The 15,646-nt window shown below is 42.7% G+C and overlaps 1 protein-coding gene across 3 annotated transcripts; it reads right to left on the minus strand.

Moving 5' to 3' along the window:
• Window positions 1-4,511: 4,511 nt before the first annotated feature.
• On the minus strand, window positions 4,512-15,595 carry NSDHL (NAD(P) dependent steroid dehydrogenase-like). 3 transcript variants are annotated; one of them, XM_048959524.1, is made up of 8 exons: window positions 15,484-15,595; window positions 13,831-13,881; window positions 11,646-11,807; window positions 10,601-10,747; window positions 9,065-9,193; window positions 7,819-7,961; window positions 5,976-6,078; window positions 4,512-5,541 (listed from the first exon to the last, which is right to left on the minus strand). In XM_048959524.1, the coding sequence occupies exons 2-8, from the start codon at window positions 13,849-13,851 to the stop codon at window positions 5,206-5,208; spliced, it is 1,041 nt and encodes a 346-aa protein (XP_048815481.1). In that variant the 5' UTR covers window positions 13,852-13,881; window positions 15,484-15,595; the 3' UTR covers window positions 4,512-5,205. The 3 variants fall into 3 exon arrangements, with proteins under 3 accessions (XP_048815481.1, XP_048815480.1, XP_048815482.1); XM_048959523.1 differs by lacking the exon at window positions 15,484-15,595 and adding an exon at window positions 15,290-15,373; XM_048959525.1 differs by lacking the exon at window positions 15,484-15,595 and adding an exon at window positions 15,150-15,170.
• Between the last annotated feature and the right edge of the window lie 51 nt (window positions 15,596-15,646).

A 15,646-nucleotide genomic window follows, 5' to 3' on the forward strand; every position in this document is an offset into this window, starting at 1 on the left:
AAGAATTACATCACACAAGGAAGCTGCAGACACAGAAACCACTTATAGACTGGAGAGAATGCCTAACAGCAAGATTTAAAGAACTCAGACAGCATAGGTTAAAAGAAAAGAAAGAAAGAAAGAAAGAAAAAAAAAAAAAACGAAAAAAATAGGAGTGATTTGACGACAGTATAGGAGAACTTTTCAAAGATAGAATGTAGCAAGCATGAAGGACACATTCAACCAGGAAACAGAAAAACTAAGGAAGACTATGCTTCAACAAGATACATTGAGCTTTTTGAGTTTGCAGGTGAGCTGTCCTTGTTTTTAGAGGAACAATGGCAGTAAATACTCCAGCAGATGAGCTCTCTGTTTCCCTAAGAAACCCAGAAGCTGCCCCAAAGGGGACACCAGAGCCACAACCAGCGATGAGGAAGCTCAGGCTGGCAGGTTGGCCTCTAATATGTAGCTACTGTGCACTCATTTAGGTAGGACAAATCAGCCTGTCCTAAGCTCCCTGCTGCCCAGGGCATGCTCCTACCACTTCCAGAGACAGCCAGCCTAAAACTAGTTGCCATAACTCCGCAGCGCATTCCTTTGCAGAGCTGCAGTTTGTGTACCTTTAGAAACAGCAACATCTACAAGGCAGGGAGCTGCTGAACTTCTGAAATCCAGGCAGTCAGCTTTATAGAAAGGGGGTTGTATGGAGCAGCAGAGCAATTCTTGTTATTCTGCTGACAGCAGTGGACTTCTGCCACTCTCTGACCAGTCTAGTTTGTATTTGAGCAGTTAAAGTATATTTAGAATTTGTCTCACCAGAAAAATGAGTTCCCACCACTCCAGAGCACTGAACTCCACATAAATATCTCCTGCCTTTTGGGTAGCGATTTCCCCAGTGCAACCATCTTGTACTGAACGTACAAGGAAGACACCCAACACATCAATATTTTGGGCCTTCGCCAAGGTTACAGAAAAGCAAAGCCTCACAAGAGACTGAGCAGAGCTGCGATGAGTAGAAGGGTGTAAAATCGCTACACCCATTTGTTGCAAGGGAAACAAACTGGTTTTTCGTGAGGCCTCATTACAAAGTGCTTCTGAAATGCCAGACCTCACCTTCCTAATAGCAGGTAGCAGAACAGAATCATATATACTTGACTGTTTAGGGATAGAATAAAATAATCTTACCAGGAAACCACTCATAGTCATGAAAACATATCTACAAAGGAGGTCAGGAGCTCTCAGAATTAAGATAATATTGTCTTGTCAGTAAACATTGGGCAAAAGAGCCAGCCTGATGGTACTGCTAAGACAATAAAACAATACGTGCAATCTGCTAGCAGAAACACCCTCAAACATGCTCTGTTGCAAGCAGGGAGATGCCTATTTATTTCTCATCGCCAGCTCAGCAAGCTGCCCCCAGGCTCTAAGGCAAACAAGTAGCTTTCCTTCCCCAATAATAAGGGCCAAGTTGCACCATCACATACATCTGTGGACCTGGCACTTCCAAAGAGTTTGCACAAGCATTAACGAAACTTGGTAAACAATTCTCTCCAGGAGCAGAGCACAGCCCATCCACGTCATGTTTGGCTTTGTAGGGCTAAAAGCTGTGGAAACTCATACTGATGCTCTGAGATAACTGACACCAGCAGATCCGAACAACGTATGCAAGGGTTTATAGAGTCCAAAGGAGCCACTACCACAGTTCCACAAAAGGGTTAATTTGAGCACTGTGATGGATGGTCCCTGTGCACTTAAGACAATGAAGACAGTGAGCAACTGTACGCCTGCATGATGTAAACACTGTTCTCCACCTAAAACCTCCTACATATCCACCTCGAGCTTGACACAAATTTGCCTCAATGCTCTCTGGACATACAAGATGGCTTCTGTCCTTTCTCACCAAATATTCCTCTTACTTTTTCTGAATAATTGCAACCAAGCCATTATTTTTCCTTTCTGGCACCAAGGCGTAAATGGACAAGACCTCCTCTGCACTCCAATGGCAAGACTGAAAGGCATTTCTTAGACTGAAACACACCTACAGTGCATACATTCCTTTCACAGTCTCTCTATAAGGGAAGTGGGGTTTTTAGTTACTTCACTCCGTTTAGAGAAAGCCCTTGTCTTCCTTTCCCTCTTCTTCTCTAGGGAAAGAAACTGAAGATTTCATTTATCTCTTCCATTGCTTGCCAAACCAAAAAACCATCTCAGGACAGCAAAATTTGGAGCTGCAGCAAAAGCCAGGAGAGCAAAGTGAAAAAGATTATAAATCTGACAAGGGTGCCCTAGGAAAGCCCTTGAAGTTCCCAGCAGCTCCTGTTGAACATTACTAACAAGAGGGGCAGATGTGACCCTAGATATTTGGAATGAAATTTTGTCAACAGCAATTTTTGCTTTGTAGCTTCCTGCTTGCTTGCGTGCTTGCACAAGACACGTGTAAGATACTAGTTGCAAAGAGAAGTCATGCAAAAAATTACAAGCAGGGGAATGCAGATCTGTAAAGGTCTCATTTGTTTGCATAGAATACATAAGACAGGACTCGCATGAGTGCTCACTGGATTAAGAAGCAGAGTTGAAAGGAGAAGTCTTGATCAGGGATAGAAAGAAGCTATGGATAAAGCAAGGTTCCTCCTCTGTTGTGGTCAGGGCTATAGGCATGGTGATGTCAAGTTCCACCACAGCAACAACGTGTGTTTACTTCTGTTTTGCAGAACAGAAGCTAGTCAGCTTCTCAGAAGAAATGCTGGGAGCTGACCTAATTACATAGCGAATACCAAGTAAAACCAACTTCAGCATGATGCAATGCTTCTTTCCATGCCCAGCTCTGAGAAACTGCTTAACCCTATACAAGCAAAAATCTTGCTTACTCTTGCTGTATTAACCAGACACAAGGGAATATACCATCTGCTGCTTTTTGTCCAGCAGACCTGAACTTCCAGTGCCTCTCGTTTCTAAAGCACCTTCTGGATTTACTTTCAGAATGCACAGGGAGATGAGTAACTGCACAGGTGTTTCATCCAAGGCCTGAGAGCACTTTTTAGGTTAGAAGCAGTTGAGCAGCTCCAGCTGGGAAACGCCATCTACAGGCCAAACTGTGTTTACCAGTTAATTTTTGAGTAGTCAGTACGTGCCCCTTCCCCTTTAGCTCTGTTTTCCACCTCTCCTGGGTGAGCATGGCTACCCCTAACCCACAGTGAAGACCTAAAGTTCCATGCTGTGCTGGACCGTAAGTCCTAACAGCAGCACATCCATCTCTTCTGCACCAGCTCTGCCCTCAAGCCTTTTTGTACTTACCAGTTTGAAACCATCAGCTACTTCTACTGCATGTGGCAGAGGTACAAGTGAACTGCCAATTTTCCCAAGGCCACTCTTCCAGTAGCCATTTAAAAGCTTAACATCAGCTGACTGCATTACTACACCTGGAAACAGGCCCAGCTTCAGACAGAGGAGCACGAACAAACAAACTTCAGTCCTTACCAGTCCTTTAAGGTGAGATGCCTGGTGCTTTATAAAGCCTGGGCATAAAGCCACAACTCTCAGCTAGGTGTGGTTTCACCATTGTGGTTTTTTATGTGGCATAAACTGTGTAGATATGGATGGGGCACCCATAGCCTGTTACATCACTGAAAGAGTGATGAAAGAAAGGGTCTTCACATTAACAGCAAATTTGTGGCAAGATGCTGATGTATCACACAGGGGTAACTCAGATATTTGAAAGTGGCATGTTTCCCAGTGAATGTGAAGGTGAATATAAGCAGATTCAATTGCTCTCTTTTAGTTGGCATTGTTGGGAGGGGGGGTGGTGGGAGAAACTCTGCTTAAGAATTGCATCCTAGAACTCAAGCTTTAAACATTTAACCCTATGTTCTGGGAAAAAAAATAGCCAATGTGTTTGACCAGTGCAAATATGAATTGTGTGAAGTGATCAAAGTAACTGAGTATTTACTTCAAGAGCAAATAAGAAAAACATGAGTAAAACTAGCCATAAGATAACCAGAAGCTTAAAAAAACCCACTAATTTCTATGGGACTCTGGCAGCACACTGAGCTCTCAGATGAGGTCAAGGCTCACTGAGCTAGGCACAATTATGAACACACAGTGAGACACTTCCCACAGTTCAGAGATTTGGGAAGTTCCAACCCTAACATAAGCTCTTCATTTACAAAAAAAAAGCTACCAAAGCTCTTAGCAAGATTGTGGAGTAAAGTAAACTTAATATAAGTGGCAAAGTAAACAGTTCAGTGAACCTAGCAATATAACCATTCTCTTATGGAAGAATTTCCCATGTTCTAAGGGTCGATGCAACACAATACCCATTACCAACAATAATGTGGCAGACAAGATGAGAGCCTTGTGCAATAGATCCTCCAATCAATATAATTTTCTTATGGAAACAAGTAAACTACAGTAAAATGTGCTGACTGACAATGGCCACAGCAAAGATCTCCTCCCCCCTACAAAGGGAATAATTCAAACAGTCTGTGCTGAGATGCTCAGAATAGGATCTGCCCTTTCAAACATGGAACACAAAGTTTGGAATTTCTCCTATTTTATTTGTATTCTTTTTAAATAGAACCAAGCTCCAGTAGAAGTAAAGGCTCATGCTTCTTTACAAGAAGCCCAGTGTGCCTTTTCTCATCTCAATTCCTACCAATTCCTCAGTAAGAGACCAAATGAACCCATCAATCACAGTGAAATCTAAAAGCAGCCTCAGAATAACAAAGTCAATCTCAACAGTTTAAAAAGAAAAAATGGTGGCAGAGATCCTTTTTGGTGTGAGTCTCTATTTCATCACTCTTGTATTGAAAAAGCCAAACCACGGAGAGGAATCAGTTGTGAAGTATTTCATCAATGGATCTGTAGTTATAAGAGTTGGCTGTTATCACCAGAGCAACAAAACAGAGGACAAGGGTGGAGAGGAAAGATGAAGGAATGCTGATGCATGGGGCTGGGACTGAAGAGGACACAGCAGGGTGTTAATTTGTACTCCTTAGGGTTAGGCAGCTGCTTTGGAACAACAAATCACATCAGAAGAAAGAACTGTTAGCACAGCTACTACATGAAGTTTTTTCCAATCTAGAGAAATTTGTTCTGGTAATAGTGATGAGGAGGAACGACTCGGGCAAACTCAGCTTCACAGAATTAGTGGAATTTGCTTCAGTGATCACGTTAAGATGTCAAAACAATTAAGAAAATCAAGTAGAAATGAAATCCATCCAGGACTTCTCAGGCCTTAGCACGGCGTAGGTGGGGATAACTCCGGATAGTCCTGTCTATTGCTTCATCCAAGCTCACCACTGGCTTGTAGCCCAGGTCCCTCTTGGCCCGCTCGCAGCTATAGTAGTGAAATGTTCCAGCCAATGCCACCCGCATGGGGGTAAAAGTGAGCTTGATGGTCACCAGTGGACTTAACAGCCACAACACTAGAGACAAGAACATGGCCAGGTAATATGCCAGCCAGTAAGGAATATAGTACTTGGGAGCATCGTAGTTCAAGCCAGTCAAGATACGGGACATGAAAGCCCAGAAAGGGATTGGTTCATCGTTTGTGATATGAAATGCCTGAAAGACAAGACAAAAAGTCAGATAAAAAAGTGGTTTGTACAAATGGCCCAGCTCATGTTCACACCCACAAGGCTGGCATCTCTCACTCAACTGCAAACATGTTTTCACTAAAAACTACTTTTCACCAACTACCACCAGTTGAAAAGCAGTGAATCCCTTCTTTGCTATGAAAGACAACTACTTCTGACATTCCAGAGGTTAGGACACTCACAAATGGTCAAAATGAATGACAACACAACACAAACACATTAAAGCATGCCCAGAACATGACAGTGCTATGAAAATCTGTTAATATCACAGAATCACAGAATTGTAGGGGTTGGAAGGGACCTCCAGAGATCATCGAGTCCAACCCCAATAATATTTCTGTTATTCTACTCTACTACACAAAAGCTAAGTAACTACGTTTCTTACACATTCATTTTCCTTACCTTCCCACACACAGGAGAGTCTTTCTGAAGGTGTTCTGCAGCCAGGATATGTCCATGGACCACATTTTCCACATAGGTAAAATCTACTAAATTCTTCCCATCCCTGCACAGATTAAAGGAAGAAGTTGGCCCAAAGGGGATCCAGGCTGAAAAATCTACTTGTAGCAAAATGACTTTCACACAACCTATATATACATTTATCTCATAGAATGACTTGGGTGATCCTTGACATCACTTCAAACCAAGCTCCAACACTTCTGCTGCAAGCAGGGTTGCTAACTGCTAAATGAAGTACTAGATCAGGCTGCCCAGGGCCCCAGCCAACCTGGCCCTTACCAACCTACCTCCAGGGATGGGGCTTCCACAACCTCCAATCAACCTGTTCCAGCACCTCACCACTCAGTGAAAAACTTCTCCTGGCATATAAACTAAATCTTCTCTCATTTAACTTAAAACCATTCTCCCTTGTCCTGTCACTATCTACACCTGTATAAAGTTCATTTCTCTTTAAACACTAGAAGGCCAATCTGATTCCTCTTTTCCCTGTGTTGTGTCACAACTTCAGGCCCTCTGATACAAGATGCACCTCATTTGGAGGCAGAGGAAAAGATACTACCTCAACTCTTGTTAAGACCCCCAGAAAGTTTATATTCCCATAACAGTACCCTATCTAAGACTGCTGCAGATCCTACAGATCCCAGAATCAGGACAGTGATCCACAGAAGCAGAACAGTGGTAAGCAGCACACAGAAGGTCACTTGAGGACAAGCTTTCAATTATGAATTTCTTGGCTTATGAAATTTTAACTTACTCAGTAAGCCAAATTCAGTCCAAAACAGTTGAAAGAGTTTCAACCCACTGCATTAAATCCAATTCTACACAGCTACAGAAAATAGATGTGCATACCACTTTCAAGAACCCAACTAAATCAAACAAATGGTTTGTTGCAAAACCATCACCACACTCATTTGGACAAAAACAACATTGCTGCAATCCAACTTTCCGAGAATTAATACTTTTCACTTTCAACTTTTGTGGATGAATGGCTATTTGCTTTCTTGGAAGGGATATGCAGGTCTTTATAGCAGTAGGGAAACTCAAATGAAGAAGGCATGTTTGAGCTGGAACAAAGTGGAGACAAAACAAAAGGTCAAGTTTATTTAGGCTTGCCATTCACAGATCAATTTGAGAGATTAGTCTAGAAGTGAACTATAAGGAAGAATAAGAACAGAAAAACAGCCCCATTCCCTTTCTTTCTCTTATCCTCAGCACATTCATTCACATGGGTATGTACACAGAACAGCTTCCTGCATGCAATAAAAATCTATTATAAATTAAAGAGCACATTTCTTTTCAAGATTGTAATACAAACTTAAACTCCTTAGGAGCAGCATGAGCTATTTCAGTGGTCCACTGGAAGCTGCGCAGGGCTTAACAGCAAGGCAAGCATCTAATACTCATGACACTAAGATCAAAGAATACTGTCATACACACAACATCTTCAAACACCAGTATGTATTTTTCTTTCTCATCTGAGCGCATGAATCCCTAGTACAAGAGGGCTATGGAAGATGAATCCTGGATCACAGGTGAAAAGTTACAGAAACTTACATTTTTTTCCTCCCAGAAATATGTTGCACTTGCCAAAAAAGATGCAGAAGGTTAAATCCTGCCTTCTCTGACATTGAACACTCAGGACAAGGGCCCTGATTTGCATATTATCACGAATTACCCTATTCTTATATCAGAAGATCATTCCATGCAATAACACCGCTTCTGACTTAGTGCTACCTCCTTCCAAAACAGTTTAACAGAAGCTAAAAAGTGACTAAACCTTGCTCACCCAATTATGAACTTCATTTTGCCACTCTTAGCTGTTTGGATGAGGATGGGAACCAGCTGAGGGTCTCTAGGGCCAAATATTCCATGTGGGCGAATAGCAGTAGTGAAGAAGTTGTTGTCTGGGTCATTTGCACTCAGCACTTCCTGTAAGGAAAGAGAAGTTAGGAAAAATACAGCTTAGTAACATAACCCAACAGCAACATTAGAGCAGACAGGGTATTCACTCATCATCTTGGGAAGAATCACTATCCATCCATACCTTTACATATGACCCTTCCTCTTTTTTCATCTCCTTCTCTTTAATGAGAAAGAGAGAAATCCTTTTTCATTACTGAACGCTTAACGAATTGACAGGCAAAGGGAAGGAACTCTCATTCAACCCCATGAAGTCCAGATAAATTTTCCAGATGCTAGAGAAGAAGGCCACTGAAGGTTCTAATTTTTCTCGTCAGTTAACGGAAAACTTTTATCATGGGCCCTGCTGATGGCAGTTAGGAGTGTGATCCATTTTTCCTGAGAGCACCAAGTGCTACATAGATTTCATTTTACTTGGAGTTTCCAAAGTGTTCTACTGATTTTCCACAGCTGTTCAAGAACACCACATGCAGATAAATACTGACTACTTTCACCCATTCGCCCAAAATAAAGATGTAATCAGAAGAATATTGGGCTAGCTCTGTTACTCACAAGCTTCCACATCGTTAGTCCACTTCACAGCAAAGTGGTTATGCTTGTGAATGAACAGGTGCTTTTACACTGTTTTTAACCAAACTCTTTTCAAATAACATAAGAAAAATTCTTAAAGGCTAACACTCACTGTATAACCAAGATGTTATAGTCACAATATAATTGTGTATAACCAATAGATATCAAGATGTTATAATCGCAATATAATCAAGAGAGTAAGGCAAAGCAGACAAAAAGAGAATAAGTGGAAGAGCTTACCCTTCGGCTGAGCTCACCAAAAGACACCAAAAGAGGGGATCTCCAGAAGAGATCCTTCCCCTCTGGTAGCCAGCTCTTAAATAGGTCTAGGAGGGGTGCAGCCTGGCTCCACCCCTTCCAGCAGCACAGGTGAATTGCCTTCAGCTGTGCTCCTCTGGCTGACTCATGGCTCACCTCAGGTGATCAATCACAGGTTCAGGCCATGACTCAGCAGTTCCCATACACTCACATAAGAGGATTACTTCTGAAAAGGCACTTTTTAGTATGGAAAATGATAGTGTTAACCAGCTGGTGATGAATACCTTCTCCTGTAGGATCTTTGTCTCCGTGTAATAGTCGATAGGTCTTTTTGCATAAGGGAGGTCTTCTGTTCCATTTTTTATGTCTGTCCCCTCAAAAACAACACTGGCACTGCTAGTCAACACCAATTTCTGCAATGCACGTGAAAGAAAACTGCAGTTTAAAGCTTAAGGCAAAAGAGTAATTTATGAAAGTTGAATAAGGACAATAATAATCAAATGTACCTATGGAGAATAAACTGTGTCTACAACAACACAGGCTAACAGAAGATGATCTAAAACCAGGTAAGAAAACTTCACTTGTTTAATGGGACTCCATAACATCATTTACCACCTCCTGAAGAAAGTGAAAATATTTCATGCCTCCAGAGTAACAGTGGGGGAATCAGGGGGAAACAGGGGTAATCAGTGGGGGAGTCAGTGGGGAAATCTCTCAAAAAAAATCACAGCCTCTACTTGGCTGGGCATCTTTAGTATTTAACAAGCAGTAAGTTTAGTATTTAACATCCAGTGAATGCTTTTAAGATGTATTTGCTCATCTTTAAGATAACAATCTCATGCCAGATTACAACAAAAAAAGAATTACCCAGGATGTTTTTGTTGGCTAAAAACAGGCCCTCAGTTTCCAAACAGGAATCCAGTGATATATTTGGATAATCAGAAACACGTGGTTTTAAACAAGATCTACATTTTAATAGAAAGATAACTAGATCCAGCAAGTTCCAACAGGGCTTCTTGCTCTGACAGAATCTAGACTAAGCCAGAAGGTAAACACTGCACAGCCCATTCCCTACAACAGCTTACAACTCAAAGAGGGGGAGCAAAAATTAAAAAAACAAGCCAAACCACTGTGGGCTTGGAGTCCTATATATTATTGAATTCTAAACATCATCAGGTCTGTATTTGTGAATGGACAATGTACAAAACGTTCTGGATGCAGCATCTCTGCCCAGAGTAAGGGAACTTCTCAGACATTGTGCTTGACAACGTGGTACGAGTTTGACTAAAAACCTGTGATACCATAACATACCAAGACAAGAAGTTTGCCTTGAGCAGCCTGGTTTCTTCTTTCATTTGTGTGTAAATGACTTTCTAAACCAATTTATACTAAGACTGTACCACAAATGTGCTCCTTTTCATTAGATGTCAGTGAATTCACATAAGTAATAGATGCTGTGAATAATTCCACTGCAGGAAAAGCTACCTTTAGAGCTGCCCCCTCATTAAGGCATGAAAGAATCCAATTGCCAGTTCTCCCTTAAGGGATTCCCCAAACGTCTGATAAAACAAATTTTAATGGATGCTCTTCCTACACTAAGGGAAATTGCAATGCATTGGGACAAATACAGACTGAGCTTATATCAGATGCTAAGGACAGAGTCTTGCTCTCCTACAATTAACTTCCACAAAACAAGTAGGAATTCAATATGTAATTCAATATATCAGAGTCTACCAAACCAGACTGAAACTGCTCTATGGTTCAGAAGTCACAAATTCACATGAACAACTTGCATGCTTCACAAACTTTTCTATCCTTACCTGCACTCCAGCTTCTTTGCAGGCTTCAATGACTGCTTTGGTTCCCATAAAATTCACCTTATAAAATAACTCCCTGTTGTCACTTGAAGGTGCTGGCGATGCACAATGAAATGCTACTGAAACATCTTGTAAAGCTGGGAGTAAGGCCTAAGAAGAAGATATGTTGCTCAAGATAGCAGTGAAACAACAGCAACAGTGACTACTCAAGAAAAAAAAAAAAAGCACAGTTCTTTTTCTCATGAAAACAAAACTGCATAATTTCAAGCCAAGTTCCTTCCATAATGGCAAGCAAGCAGCTGGAATAGGATCAGCCTTACTGGTCTTCACAGCATCTCTTGTTAGGGGGAAAAAAAAAAAAAAAAAAAAAAAAGCACCACACCATCTTTTCTTTCCAGACAAGAGCCTGGGAACTTTCTGAGACCTGGAGGCTACCAAAGTTTAACCACATACAACAACCTCAAGTGCAGGCATGAGACTCAAAATTACTGGGGGAGAGGAGTTGAAAAATCTGCATGCAATACATTTAACAGCCAACAGCACCCGTGGCACTGTCTGTCTTTGAGGTGACTGCCTTGCAGTCTGAGACATGATACTTCATGCTGGCACAGAGACCTCTCTCCACATTGCACACAAATGCTTATGCCAGGACTCACATGCATGACTTAAGGCAAAGCCTCTTACTGCATCTTAACTGTGTGGAATAACGCATTCTGCCATTCTCTTGCAGTGGAGGTTAGCAAGGAGAGTGCCTACATGCAATTACTAACAGTGGCAGTAATTAGGCTGTCTATCTGAGCTAACAGTAAAGCAAACTGTAATCCAGAAACAAGTTCTGTTCCTTTCCACTTTAGGCAGACATTGAGTATATTTAAGTGCTCTAGATGAGGCTACCAGCTTCACCAGAAAACACTGGGAGATGCACACAGGTACTCTTTCAGATGCCTTCAGGCCACTTAATGTTTCAAATAAGGCTTGCTTGTATGTTTGTAAGGACACCAGTACAAACAGCATCCTTCCCATCTACACAATTTTCAGTGGTCTGTACCTCTTTGTTGCAAAGGTCTCCCAGGAAAAACTGCACTCTGTCATTGTCAAATCCCTTCTGAATATCAAACACATTGACTGAGTAACCCTTGTCCAGCAGCTTCTCTACCATGTGCTGGCCTAAGAATCCGGAGCCACCGATCACTGTACATTTCTTACCAGCCTGCAAAGACAGGGAGAAAAAAAGCATTACAGCAAACAGATGTACATCAACAGCATCCTAATGTAAAGCACACAGAACTCCAGCCACACAACACAGGTAACAAAACAGTAACATCACAGCTAGGAAGGACGAAGCCATTTTCAAAGCACGAGGAACTTAGGCTCCTCCAAACCAAGAAAGCAATCAGGTAAAGGCAAAGCTTATCCTCCTCATTTAGTCATTAGTTCTTCATTTATTTTAAATGCTTTTTAATTCAGTGGCTGAAGTCACTAATTAACAGATTCTGGTCTGGTCACTGGAATGACTCTGCTGATTTCACCATCATCACAGAACATTTAAGCAATGATTGAGGAAGTTTCTGTACAAAGACCATTCTGTTTTTGGTGGAAATAGATTTGTACCTTTTTGTTGTTACGCAAAGACCTACCTTGGCAGTTTTTCTGGAAGAAATTTTAACCCAGTGAAACCACACAAAGACAACAGTTGTTTGGAAGTTTCCAAGCACTACACTGTTCAACAAAGATTCAACTGCAAAAGTGTCAGTTATCCGCAATGGACATAAGAGAAGCTCAGTGAAACTGAGCAACTAAGTAAGACATAGCCAGCTACTTGGAACTCTGCATGCAAAGCAGAGACTGCTTAAAAGCATTAAAAAAATAAATATGAGTTCCACTGGGTTGGACCAACTGTATATCTGGTACTGGACTCTTCTCCTACAGTCATCAAAACCAAAGATGATATAGGAAGCCTAATTGAGTCCAAGGACTTTCAAGGAGTCCCAGCTGCTTGCACGGCCCCACTATATTTGTCTGCATTTGCTTTGCTCATCCACCTCCTGATTTCATGAACCCTTCCCCTCTGCAGTCCCCTCTCTGTCTGTTCAGCCCCTCCTCAAAAGGCAGTTGCTCCTTTTCATCAATGTCCTTAGCTTGCTCTTGCTTGTATCTCTTCTCATTCCAGCATCTTCTTTGTGAAATCAACACACCAAAACTGCACACAGCACTCAAAGTTTTAAATAACGGCAGAATGACGCCCTCTGTCTGGTGAAGCAGCAGCATCACAGTTTTCTCCCACCACAGTTGATGCAATCCAGGCTTTTCTATATGAACACATCCTTGCTTCCCAAGCAGAACAGCATTCTTATTGATTGTGAGATTTATTAAATAAACCTTGGAGCATATTTATAACCTGCAATACATGCACCTTTTGGGAAAGGGGTAAGAGAACCAGAATCAGCATAACTGCAGCTCACAGTGCTACTCCTGAACTCTTTGGCCTTTTAGAAAAGGTTAGCAGAAAGTCAGGCTACACATGAGCTCATTTCCTAAGGTAATATCTATGCGATACCTAATTAACATTGCACCACAAAGATACAACAGGCTGTTCATGCACTCTAACACAATGCTACAGTTATTTTTTTTGTTTGCTGTGTTTCTGTTTGTTTCCTAACTATTTGAGATTAATTGGTTTTACTTGTATCTCAGAAGAAAAAGTGAGAATATGGTCCAGAATGTAGAAATTTGCCTATAAAAAGAAACACAGGCAACTTAACAGAACAGCTTATCAAACTATACTTCTGATGTAGCACCCAAACTGCCCTCTAAGGGAAGCAAAATGTTATTCCTTGGATATTAAAACCTCCTGCAGTCAGTGTAATAATGGTAGAATGAGGTTACAACAGTCTGGTTGACCTCAGGGACCTCATCCAGGCCCTCACCTGCATGAGAACACAGGACAGTTAAGATACATCAGAATGATTCTGACATGCAAGATCTGCAATTCATTTGGCAGCCCTGCCAAAGTCCCTGAGGTTTTTAGGGAGTTGAAGTATCACTTGGGTCTCTCTGGAATGTAATGGCAGCAAATACATTCCTTGGTAAATCACTTTTCCACCAGCAATAGCTTTGGAGCAGGCCTTAATGCAGAAGCAGCCTCATTTCACCTGGTTACAGAAGACTTATCTATGAAAACACCTTCCTATCAGGCAAATCTTCACACAGCAAGGTGGAAGTCCTCAACTCACCGATCTGAAGCGTGTGGCCATTTCTCAGCTGTTTTAGTATTAACTTAATTCCTTTAAAAAAAAAAAGGGAGAATAATTTTATTCACAATGCAACAGCCATCTTAAGCATGTCATTAACACAAGCATAACTTTTTAAAAACAAATTTCTCGTTAACAGAATTGAGGCAAAGCCATTACACTAAAGCAAAAATATTAATAAGTGAATTAAATCTCCAGGCCCTGTTGAACTAGACAAGTAACACATGGCTAACACTGACGTCAAACAGCTTTCTCAAAGGCATAACTCCACTAAAATCAAATACACCTGATATCAAAGGCATCCTTTTATTTGGCTAGCAATAACTTCATGCACTTCCTTTAAACCCAAACATTTATACTACAAAACCACAAACGACTCTTTTTTTTGGCAGTTCCCTCTTCAAAAATAGAATTGCTGGAGGGTGTTTGGAATAGCAAAACGGAAGTGAAGCATCATGCTCACACACCAAGGAACAAATGCCTGCAAAGAGAGCTGAGATTTGCCAAGTTCTTGCCTTACAGACTGCTGATGGCACCAGTTTCATTGAAACACATCCTTACTCCTGTGATAGCAAACTAAACTCCAATATTGGCTGAGGTCATAGAAAAGCAGAAAAAGATAACATACTTATCCAGATCTGCTTCCATCACAGAAGTGAGCTACACAAAGATTTCTGACGGTTTTACAATCACTTTTAAAGAAAAATCAGCATTGGTAACCGCTGCTATAGAGGCTGACTCCGCGCTCCTGACTCAGCCGGTGGCTCACACTGCCTCCTACTGCCTGCACACTGACGTGGATGTTGGGTTAATCATTTCCCACCCGGGCTGCTCAGCATGCCCTGACCCACCTCACCTGACCGACTCAGGAAGAGCTACAGCAGTGCTGCCGTCGCAGTACCACACCTGTGAGCACAGAGCCAGCGGGAAAACAAGCAGCTGTGGGTGCCCCATCCCTAGAGGGGCACACAGCCAAGTCGGATGGGCCCTGGGCAGCCTGAACTGCTGGCATCCCTGTCCGTGGAAAGGGTTTGGAAGTCGATGATTAAGGTTTCCTCCAACCCAAGCCGTCCTACAGCTCTATGAGAACAGCTCTGTTGAATTAGCTCACTTAAGAATCCACGCGGCTGGCTTTTTTTTTTGTTATCTGAAAAGGTATCTCCGAGGTGACGAGGAAAACAGGAAAGTAGGACTGGTGCCCGCCCAGCCAGTAACACCACGCGGGCTGGGAAAAACAGGCACGAGCTCTGATCCCCAGCTGCCCCTCCCCGCCCTTCCTCAAGACAGGTCCCGCCGCTCACCGCCGCTGAGGAGCCGCTTTACCTCCGATTTCCCTTCAGTTCCTTCACCCCCATCCCAGAGATTCCCCTCAATCTCGCCTCCATACATCCCCACCCTCCCTCACACCCCTCAGCTGCCCCTTCCGCGACTCTTCCCGCACCTCGCACCGCGACTCCTCCTCACCGCGCCGCCCTCACCCCCTCCTCAGCTCCCCTCACAGAAATCGTCCGACTCCGCCCCTTCTCCCCTTCCACCAATCAGCGCGCGTTCTTTCGCAAAGCCCCGCCCACCGCACAACAGCTCCCCTCATCCCCTCCCTCGAGCCCTGGGCCGAGCATCGCGCCAGGCAGTTACCGCTCGCTGATTGGCCGCTCGCCCTTCTCACTTCGGCCAACCGCGTTGACGAAAGGCAGAAAGGTCCCATTGCCTCTTGGATCCGCCCCAACCACTTGCTGACCAATAGCCACCTTTTCAGCTCCTCCCGCCTTCGTCTCTCCACCAATCAGAGAGACGGTTA

Source organism: Lagopus muta, chromosome 13 (genome assembly GCF_023343835.1).
Source record: "Lagopus muta isolate bLagMut1 chromosome 13, bLagMut1 primary, whole genome shotgun sequence".
Lineage (NCBI taxonomy): Eukaryota > Metazoa > Chordata > Aves > Galliformes > Phasianidae > Lagopus > Lagopus muta.

Coding starts and splice junctions, on each gene's coding strand:
- NSDHL (XM_048959524.1), bottom strand. CDS start 13,851: ATGGCCACACGCTTCAGATCG. Junction 10,748..11,645: donor GAGACCTTTGCAACAAAGAG/GTACAGACCACT, acceptor TCTTCTTCTTAG/GCCTTACTCCCAGCTTTACA. Junction 5,542..5,975: donor ACTCTCCTGTGTGTGGGAAG/GTAAGGAAAATG, acceptor CTTGTCTTTCAG/GCATTTCATATCACAAACGA.